This window comes from Syzygium oleosum, unplaced genomic scaffold, assembly GCF_021117445.2.
Source record: "Syzygium oleosum isolate NSW1041296 unplaced genomic scaffold, Sole_v2.1 Sole_v2.46, whole genome shotgun sequence".
Lineage (NCBI taxonomy): Eukaryota > Viridiplantae > Streptophyta > Magnoliopsida > Myrtales > Myrtaceae > Syzygium > Syzygium oleosum.
The window spans coordinates 1,784,597-1,795,531 of record NW_026607530.1 but is presented as its reverse complement, the minus strand read 5'-3'; the positions used below and the strand labels follow the sequence as shown (position 1 = coordinate 1,795,531).

The 10,935-nt window shown below is 40.8% G+C and overlaps 1 protein-coding gene and 2 pseudogenes across 2 annotated transcripts; 2 read left to right on the top strand and 1 right to left on the bottom strand.

Annotated features, from left to right (window-relative positions):
* Window positions 1-201: 201 nt before the first annotated feature.
* LOC130136553 (disease resistance protein L6-like) lies at window positions 202-2,138 on the top strand (annotated as a pseudogene).
* A 194-nt stretch (window positions 2,139-2,332) lies between these two features.
* On the top strand, window positions 2,333-4,970 carry LOC115669682 (uncharacterized). Of its 2 annotated transcripts, XM_056306575.1 has the most exons (3): window positions 2,333-2,643; window positions 2,784-4,448; window positions 4,683-4,970. In XM_056306575.1, exons 1-3 carry the CDS (start codon window positions 2,347-2,349, stop codon window positions 4,731-4,733), a joined length of 2,013 nt encoding a protein of 670 aa, XP_056162550.1. In that variant the 5' UTR covers window positions 2,333-2,346; the 3' UTR covers window positions 4,734-4,970. The 2 variants fall into 2 exon arrangements, with proteins under 2 accessions (XP_056162550.1, XP_056162549.1); XM_056306574.1 differs by having other exon boundaries at window positions 2,784-4,752.
* A 1,097-nt stretch (window positions 4,971-6,067) lies between these two features.
* Window positions 6,068-7,931, bottom strand: LOC115669592 (geranylgeranyl transferase type-2 subunit beta 1-like; annotated as a pseudogene).
* Window positions 7,932-10,935: the final 3,004 nt, after the last annotated feature.

Here is a 10,935-nt window from a genome sequence, read left to right as displayed (position 1 = left end):
CAAATATTTTTAATCCAAAAGTTCAAAAGCACAAAGTGAACAGCACAAAGGAGCAACTCGAAAGAAATTGAGCGTGTAAAAAGGCGTACCTCCACAATTGTCCTCCACCTTATTTTTCTTTTCTAAAGCCATCAACTTTATTGACTATAAACTAAAAACTGCACTTGCTACGAAGTTGCCTATACGCGTTTTGGATGGCAAATGAGATGGGATTCAAATATGTGAAATGTCATATGGCGAACTCAGAGACCAGGTGAGAGGGCTGACCTTGCCAAGTGCGAAGTGAGCTCCTATGGCGAACTTAGAGACGGGAACAAGCACTAGCAATACATCAGGAGGTGAGTACCAGGTCTTCTTGAGTTTTACAGGGCTTGATACTTGTCGTACATTCACAGATAGCCTCCACCAAGCCTTGGTAGATGCCGGGATTAGTGTTTTCACCTATGACGAAGGGCTTCGATCAAGTGACAGAATTAGTGGCAACCTTCTACAAGCGATCGACAATTCCAAGCTCTACATACCCATCTTCTCCAAAAATTACGCTTCAAGTGACCGGTGCCTCAACGAGCTTGCGGAGATGGTGGAGAATGCCTCTAAATATAAAGAAGATAGGAAAGAGCAGGTCATACTACCCATCTTCTACAATGTGATACCCGATGACGTGAAGTTGAAAACCTCGTTGTACAAAGAAGCCATATCGAATTTCAACTCCAAGGATATAGAGAGATGGCAGAAAGCTCTCAAAGAAGTTTGTGGCTACAAGGGATGGGAGCTGGAGAAATATTCAAGGTAACAATCTAACCATGATTGTAAAAATTATTTTGTACAATCGGGCCATTTTATATTTAAGTAAATCTTCTATTACGGTAAATCGTTAGATGTTTATATTTTGATACTTCAACTATTTTTTGCCAGAAATTCTGATTCTTCTACTTGATATAAAGATCAAACGTTTCTCTTCTATATCCTAAACTTGATCGCGTTCCCACCTGGTTGGTTAGTAGATGGTTGGTCAACATGCAAATTTCTCACCTTTTCTCAATTGAAAATGTTCAACTTTGTGGCAGCTATGTGGAACTTATCCAGACGGTTGTTCAAGAAGTTATGGCCAGGCTCGAGACAAGACAAAGACGTGTAACCAGAGATTTAGTTGGAATGGAGGATCGAATAGCAACCATAAACAATTTCTTAGACATCGACTCTGATGGTGTGCGGCTAATTGGAATCTACGGGATGGGCGGCAGCGGTAAAACAACACTTGCCAAGATTATCTTCAACCAACTATGTCCTCGCTTTGGGAAAAATTGCAGCTTTCTTGACGACGTGAGGGAAATAGCAAAAACCAATCGTTTAGAGAAGTTGCAAAAAAAATTATTGTTCGATGTCACTGGAAAGGAAACTTACATTGCAAACGTTGATCATGGGACCAATATGATTGAAGATACAATTTGCAACAAGAAGGTGCTAATTGTATTGGATGATGTTGATCAGGCCTACCAGATCCAAAAGCTAATTGGAGAGAAAATTTTCTATCCTGGTACTAGAATACTTGTTACCACTAGGGACAAGAGTGTTCTGAATATTAGGGGATTTAAGTATGAATTCAAGGATTATGAAATGATGGGGTTAAGCGGCAAAGATGCACTTAAACTTTTTAGTAGGCATGCCTTCAACGAGGACTCTCCTCCAGATGACTACTGCACTCTTTCAAAGGGCATTGTCGATACTACAAATGGACTACCTTTAGCTCTTCAAGCAATAGGTTCATCCCTCTTTTATAAGAAAAACAAAGAAATATGGAAAGAGTGGCTAGAGAAGCTAAAGAAAACACCTCATAAGGATGTCTTGGCAAAGCTAAGGATTAGCTATGATGCCTTAGAGTGGCATGTACAACAAATATTCCTCGATATTGCATGCTTTTTCATTGGTGAGAATAAGACTAATCCAATGTACATGTGGAAAGATTGTAAGTTTTACCCAATGGATGCCATCGAGGTCCTTATTAACAGATGCATGATAAAGGAGTTAGACGATAATAGCCTTTGGATGCATGATCAGTTTAGAGATCTTGGAAGAAAAATTGCCAAAGAAGAGGGAACCCGATTGTGGGATAAAGATGACATCATTCACAAATTAAAATCAACAGAGGTAAAGTATGGCCAAATTTGAATTGAAATTTACTTATAACCTCTTCTTAATTGATGTTTCACGTTTTTGAATTGGGAGCTACACTTCTACTACATTTTTTCTTTTCTTCTGCGAAATAAAATAGTGAAATATTGACAAATTCCTCTTTCTGCTCCTTAATGTCATTGGCAGACCAAGGGAAGCGTTGAAGCACTTCGTATGAAACATGGGGCTCCGTCGAAAGATCCTATAATTGTCACTTCGGAGCAAATTAAGCGATTCCCGAATATAAGGTTTCTTTCGTTGTGTGAGGTAAACTGCCAAGGTGACTTTATGGGCTGTCTTTCCGAATTGAAATGGATCAGTTTGGATTACGATTATGCTATTCCTCCTGGACCTGCCGCTGCCCATTGTCAACGGCTTGAGGCAACTAATTCGTGGCATCTAGAAAACGTGGTTGTGTTGAATCTTTCTGGGGTTGATATCACAGAAGATGTGTTTCGGAGCCTAATCAAGGTATGCTAGTTTCACCCTTAGTCTAATTTTCTCATTCACTGAAGGTAAAAATCTGATAGATTTATGATCTAATTTTCTCATTGGTAGCCTAAATCCATATTTATTTCTTGTCTATCCTGAGGTTTCATTGGCTTTTGTAGGAGGCAAGGAAATTGAAGGTTCTCACTCTTTGTTATAATACGCTGATACATGGGAAACCAACTTTTCCCCGGAACTCAAGTTTAGAGAAGTTGACTATTTCCAATTTTCTTTCCTTGAAGGAAATTGATCGCTCTATTGGGAAACTGACGAAGCTAACTGACTTGAGTTTTGAGTTATGTGTTGAAATTGAAAAATTGCCTCAACAAATTGGAGAATTACGGGAACTGCAGCACCTCTCTCTTAGGAGTTGTGATAGCTTGAGGGAACTCCCCGACTCGGTTTTGAAATTAACGTCGTTAATGAAGCTGGATGTATGGGGCACCAGAATTACAAGGTTACCAGATTCCATTGATAGACTATCAAGCCTATCATCTGTCAATGCATCATTCACATCGATTGAAAAACTGCCCAGTACAATGAGCAAGCTTCTTTGCCTCCGAACACTGCATTTGAATAATTGCAATCAGATACAAGAGCTGCCGGAGCTCCCTAGAAGTTTGACCACTCTACAGTTGACATCTACTTCGTTGGTGACTGTCCCTAACCTCTCATACCTTACTAATCTAGTTGAACTGGCCCTGTCCGATGGCTCTGAATCTGTTGCCGAATCAGATATAATTCAAACTTGCGACTTGCAGTGGATTGGGAGTTTATCCAGACTGAGCAAGCTGCAATTTTGCTTTTCAAATGTCTGCGTTTCGACTATGGAGTTGGGTTCCCTTTCTCAGCTGAAAGAACTTATTCTACATGGACTAGACGTGCCAGCTTTCAAACGACTTCCATCATCAGAGTTGATGGTTCTAGAGCTCTACGACACTCGAGGGAAACAAATACGGCTTCCTCCATCGAAAAAGGAGACTGCAACCGTTGCATCAAGTTCGACAAAATCGGAAAAAAGCAAGGTGTTACGGCAAATTGAAATTATTTTCACGGAAGGCCATAAATCATCGGATGGGTCAGTTCATCTGCGGGAGGAGCCGGGGTGCAATGAGCTACAAGCTCCCGAGTTGATTGATCATTGGAGGGGAGACTTCCATTTCCCAAGCTCCATAAATACGCTTCGAAAACTCGTTCTGTGGGGGTGCCCAGGGTTAGAGGATATTCAATTTGTTCCTACGCTGTTGTTAATATTGTCTGTTGGAGGGTGCACTTCATTAAAAAGATTAGGGGGTTTGTCAAACTTGAAGTACCTGACGGAGTTGACTCTTAACCGGTGCTGGAACCTGCAGGTTGTCGAGGGCATTGACGAGTTAAAGTTTTTGCATCAGTTGACAATTGATCGGTGCGGATCAGTGGAGAGGATTCTTGATCCATCGAGCTCAAAAATACCAGATAAGTGCTCAATAAGCATAAAACGTAGTGGGAAGTTACCTGATTGTGGTCGATCTCACAACTCTTGGGGGTCTTACAAAAAGATTCTAAATGGAACTGAAATTGAAACGGCAGACTCTGAAACAGAAACAACGCATACAGAAACAGAGGGTTTTTATATAACAGTGCAGGGGAACTTTATATTTAGATTCGATAAATCTGAAACAGAAACAGGGGATGCTCCGGTACACCTCTCTGCTATTGTTACAGTACCGGACATGAACTCTATAATTGAAAGAGCGGACTCTGAAACAGAATCAGAATCAGAATCAGAAACAGAAACAGAGGAAAGGGTGCGCCTTCTTTCTATTCATAGATCATCGCTGTTTCTTCTGCTTTACTTGCTTTCTATTTCTGCTTTATTAAAATTCCCGATTTACTGGGAATCTCCATATGCTGTCTGTGTGTCCACTTCGGTGGCGAGGTGAGGGATCTTACATCCCTCACCATCTATAACGAAAGGGCCTTTCTTAAGAGAAATTTTTAAGATACCTCAACTCAACTCACCTTATCGTTTCCTTCTGCAGGCAGAGTCGGTAAAACGAAAAGGACAAAGAAAGTTCGATTATTTTGCGTGAACAATGGATTGAATTGCGATTGGGGTTCTTTTTCACGTTTTCTTCTTCCTCTCTCCCGCTACTCAAGCAAATCACTGTCGCCCGATCCTCAGTCGCTACTCGCTCCTCGCAAGCTTCAGTCCGTCGTTTGTCATCTGTCGCCATCGTCTCTTCTTTCCCAGGTTCCGTCGTCCGCAAGCTTCAAGTTCGTCGTCCGCAAAGCTTCAAGTTCCATGTCCGCGAGCTTCAAGTTCCATGTCCGTGAGCTTCAAGTCCTTCTCCAGTGCCACTTTTCACTCTGGTGCACATTTTCTTCTTCAGTGCCGCTCAGCTGGAGGAATTTGCTGCATTCATTAACTCCATCGGTGGCGTAAGTCACGGGCCTGAACTCAAGCTCTGGATCACTAACTAATCGCTGAAGAACAGGTAAGAGTGGTGTGGAGTTGGTGTTTAGTTGAATGTAATGGTGTGCTTTATCTTTGCGTGGTTAAGCATGAGCTCGAGCTCTAGCTCCAGCTTCATTACCATATGGTAATAGTTGTGTAAAGGTCTGCTTTCTTGCAATTGTTTGACTATTTGAGTGCCTAATCTAGTTATGTTGCTATGCTTTTGTGGACTGCTCGATTGAGTCTTATCGGGTGCATCTTCTCGTGAAGAGTTTATCTGTAAGTATATTCTAAAGTCTGGATAATGTGCGCTTTAATGAGTATCCATGTCTCTTTATTACCTGTGAGGAGCTCTTGATGATTGTAAATGAAGCAAACAATGCTTCTCTTCTTGGTTCATCATGCAGAATTAAAATGGGATATCCAGGTTTTTTTTTCTTTTCATATTTTGGGCAGTTATGGTTTCCATTGGTAATTTGAGGTCTGCTGCATATGGTTGGGGATTCCACAGGTCAATTTTACAACGTGACCGACTAGACAATTGGCTAGACAAAGACACACGGCTTTGTTATCTATTGAAAGTAGAAACACCAAATCTTGTCGCTTCATGATTACTCCTACGTTCCTGTTCCCCGTTTTGCAAATAGCTTCTTATTTGTATTGAAAGAAGAGAGAAAAATGAGCCACTTTGTAGTAAGGTTCTTGGTCAGGCTCTTGGGCAGCTTAATTTACTTGCTTGGTGCTTCATTGCTTTATGCCTAATTCTCCGCCGAAATTAGCAACTCCTTCGTGCTTTCTCACGTCTAAGACGAGTCCCAAGGAATTTCTTAAAACTGTGGCGACTTGGTTTTATCCTTTGGATGTGTTCATCGGAACAAAATTAGAAGACCACCCTGTATTTAAGCATATACATGACTTACTAAGCACCAATCAGAAATTAGAAACCAGCGAAAGAGCTCCGGCATGAGGTTATGACATACTAGGCCCTGCATGAGACTCTGCACGAGGAACGCAACCAAAACCACCATCCGAAGTCTTGCAACACACTATATATCCGACAGCCTTCTCCACATCTATCGAATCCAACCATTTTAGCATCGCAAGACAGCATATAGCACAAGAAGAGAACATTCGAAGGGAAAAAAGGGGTGAAAGGAATGTCAATTATTTAAGAAACATCCTCAAGAAGCACAAAAATTATTATTTATCAAAGATGAGGACAAGACACTAAGTATCGACTTCTCCCCATATATCCCCAGAGAAGATCCGTCTTTGTTTTGCACTGCTCTTATGTCAGGATCACAGTTCAGGCACAACAATGTAGAACATTTGATACCAGAGATTATCCAACAATAGCAACTTCAATCTCCATAGAAAGAGCCCTCCTCATCAATGTTTGGCTAGCAATATACACACTATAACTGTAATCAAAATTCCATAACATGACATAAGATGACCTCTTGCATGCGCAATAGAGCCTAACTTTAATTTTATCGCTCTCATGACGTTGAAAACTTAATAGCATAAAACAACACCAACGAACTTGCATCAATGGTAAGAATTTGCAAATCTAGGTTGCTTTTTTCCAAAGGATACAATCTATCACTTTATTGATTTCGAGAACATCTAACTTGTCAAAATTGGCCAAAATTTACACAACACTGAATGTATACAGCAGATGCGGATCATGTCCAATATTTGCACCAAAGCCGCCTGCACAAGCAGCCCTAAGTGTCATTCGCATTTTGTTCTATAGAGTCAAGTTTTAGATCATAAATACATTAAAGCAACACTAATCACTCCTAAGACGTGGTGGTTATCATTGCAATAGATGAGAAATATTTGATTGAATGTGCAGTGGAGGTTCAGTTAGCAAATAAAGAAGCCAAGAGACAAACAAATACAAACCAGACTCGTGTTGGCATTGCAGGATTTACGAAGCCACTTCATTTGAATCCACAGTGTCAAGTTTTCCAAGAAGATCTAGAGTGGTCAATCCCCAATATGCTCCATTCAATCTCAAGTGCTCTATAACCACCGGCTCAAAACTATCCTTCTTCTTAGTGCAAGATCAACCCAGAAACTCAAATCAACTCCGAAATGCTGAACAGTAGCAGATCCAGATAAACCAAGTCATTTTCAGTAACTGGCAGGAAGTGGACAAGAAAACAACAAGAGAATTGTAAAAATTTCATACCTACCTTTTCAACAGACAGCATGTACTTGACATGTTCATCGCCAGCGAGCTCGACCATCTGCCGTAAGACGTTACATATTTATGAACATGGAATTAAATCTTAAGCACGCCACCTAAGAACTCAGCAACTCAAGTGCAAAAAGCATATCATTACAAGGTTTGGTGAGGTCATCAAGGATCATAACAATCCTGTAAATTTAACATAATATTAGGTTCGACTTTGTTTCGACTAATCGCATATGTACATAACGGAGGGAATGAAGCTCGTCTCTATTTCTAATTGGAGAAGATGTGCCCGTGCTCAAATTGCTTGCATTCCAATCTTAAAAAGTACCTCTCTCCCTAATGGGAGCTTCCTCTCTCGATTACGATCTGAGAGTTTTTCCTCTTTATCTACTGCCCCTTCAATCCTCCATCGTCTTCAACACCCTATGACTCTGTGCTTCCACTTTTACCCTACGGCATACCATTTAATCACGCCACTATCCTGACGTGGTTTCGGATCCTTTTTCACTGCTGGTTTCAATAGTTGTCACTAGTTGATGCATCTTGAAATCGAGCCTTCTTAGTTGTTGCTTGGCTCAGCCATCTCACTTGCTTGAACCTACAATCCTTTGACAATCAGAGGATCCAACCAGGTGCAGACCAAGTGCTCGACAAAATGCTTGACAGAGAGTTAAGCTGTGATTCTTATTTGTTGTGCCTATCTGTGGCTACGCCACAGCAGGTTTTGTGGTAGTTGTTGCTGTGGAGTCAATTGAATAGATTGGTTGAGGTATTGTTGGAGACTGGACAGTGAGAAAATTAAAAGAAACATGTGACTATAGGAAATAAAAGAGCTAGGCGATGTTAATTACGGACTTGTGCACGTGCTGACAGAAGATGAAAAGTGGGCATTGATTGCTTGCCCTAATTAGCTACCGGTTTACAAATGAATCTTATTTGCTGGAACTACCAGGGTTTAGGCTCACCCCTGACAGTCCAAGCCTTGAGAGCCCTTGTGGCTCAAGTAAAGCCTAAGTTAATAATTGTAATGGAGACAAAAAACCATGAAAAAAGGGCGATGAGGGTAAAGAGAAAGCTCAACTTTCAGAATTGTTTTATAGTGAAACCAGAGGACATATCAGAGGGATTAGCAGTAATGTGGAAAGAAGTAGAAGTGGGAGTAGACTTAGCAAGGAAACATTTCATTAATCTTCGTTTAAAGGAGAAGGGGGAACATAATGCAATGAGAATCACTTTTGTCCATGCACCAAATGATTTCCAGGAAAGGCTTGTGCTGTGGAAGGAGCTAAAAGGTATTAGGAGTTGCAATAACCTACTGTGGGTTGCAATGGGAGACTTCAATGAAATCTTGCATCATTGGGAAAAAGTAGGGAGAAGGGCAGCCGAGAATTACAGCCTTGCTGCGTTTCAAGATTTCTTGAATGATTGTTGTTTAATGGATGTAGAAAGTAAGGGATGTGCTTTTACTTGGGTAAATAATAGAGATGGGGGAGAATTGGTGAAAGAAAGACTGGATAGAGTCCTTTGTAGCGTCGAATGGAGAGTAAAATTCCCAGAAGCTGAAGTTTATGCCCCACCGGCCATTGGTTCAGCCCATAGCTCTCTCTTAGTATCCTTATTCCCAATGCAAGTAAAAAGAAAGAAAAATTTAAATTTGAAGTTTATTAGATAGAAGATGAAGAGTGCTATGATGTAGTCAAATTTGTTTGGGAGTCACCAAAATCGGGAAGAGTAGACATGACAGGAAAGCTGAGATGTGCAGCGGCCGAGTTGGAGAGATGGAGCAAGAGAAAATTTATAGACTCATCCTGACAAATAAACTCCTTTAAACTGGAATTTCAGCAGTTCACAAATTCGGTTAGTGGAGAACAAAATGAGGTAAGAGTTAAGGAGCTGAAAGTAGAAATTGAAAGCGTTTGGCGACGGGAGGAAATGTAATGGGAGATGCGCTCTCGCATAAACTGGCTGAAATGGGGAGACAAAAATACTCGTTACTTTCATGCCACAACCATACAAAGGAGGCAGAGAAATAAATTATAATACTGAAAAATTCTGAGAACCACTGGATTCGAGAGATTGAGTAGCTCAAAAGTATGACTACAGAATATTTTCAGGAGCTATAGAGTACAAATGGTCCCAGAAACTTTCAACCAGTCATAGAACAATGCCAAAGGATTATGTCGGAGGAAATTAACAAAAAAAAGATGGCTAATCTGAATATGGAAGAAGTGAGGGACGTAGTTTTCCAGTTGGGTGCAACCAAAGCTCCTGGTCCGAATGGACTAAACGGCCAATTTTATCACCATGATTGGGGGATACTAAGTCAGGATATGTTTAAAATGGTGGCAGATTTCATTGAAACAGGTACGTTTAATCCTCAGCTGAATAGAACTAATATTGCCCTTATTCCAAAGGTGCTGAATCCAGAAAGTCTTGACCAATTTCGGCCAATTAGCTTGTGCAATTTTGGATACAAGATTATTTCAAAGGTCTTGGCGAATTAGCTTAAACGTTTTCTTCCAAAACTGATAGCTGGAGAACAAAGTGCTTTTGTGGGGGGGAGACAGATTCAAGACAATATCATGGTAGTACAGGAGGTATTGCATCTTAGAATTCGAAATAGAAAGAAGAAGTTTCAAGCAGTGCTCAAATTAGCTATGAGAAAAGCCTACGATAGGGTAGAATGGGATATCTTGGAAGCATGTTTGATCAAAATGGGTTTCGATGTCAAATGGGTAGCTCGTATTATGTATTGTGTGATGTCGGCTACCTTGAGCATAAAATTTAATGGTGAACCACTGAACTTCTTCCAACCTTCAAGAGGATTATGTCAAGGTGACCCATTCTCCCCTTACCTCTTCATTTTAGTAGCTAATGTACTTTCCTGTCTTTTAAAGAATGCGGTGGAGGAAGGAAGTATAATGGGGAATTAAACTAAATAGACATTGCCCAACCCTATCCCATCTTTTATTTGCAGACGACTCAATATTCTTTCTAGATGGAAGGGTTCAAGAATGTCAGAATGTCGCAGGAATTTTAAACCAGTACTGTTTTGCTTCGGGACAAGCCGTCAACTTGAATAAATATGGCATCTTTTTTAGTAGAGACTGTCCTATGAGTTTAAGAAGGAATACGGCGACGGAAATGAGAGTCTCGGAATTAGAAAAAACTGGAAAGTACCTAGGGATTCCATCGGATTGGGGCCAAACTAAGAAAAAAATGTTCGCATGGATTTTGGGTAGAGTAAACATGAAAATTGAAGGGTGGAAAGAAAGGATGATCTCAAAAGCTGGAAAAGAAACACTCATTAAAGCAGCGATACAAGCTCTACCACAATATGCCACGTCGATTTTTAAACTGCTTGTCTCCATTTGCCGAGCCATCGAACGAAAAGTCGCAAATGTTTGGTGGAAGAATGGTGATTCAAAGACAGGACTTCACTAGAAAAACTGGAATGCTATGAAAAGAAGGAAGGACCAAGGAGGAATGGGGTTTAGAGACTTATTATCCGTTAATAAGGCCATGCTTGGAAAGCAAGCTTGGAGACCACAGTCGGGCAAGTTGAAGCCCTAGCTCTCCTTGAGGCATGCAAGCATCTGAGGTCGAAGTCTTCTTTGCACTTTGTGTTGGAGTC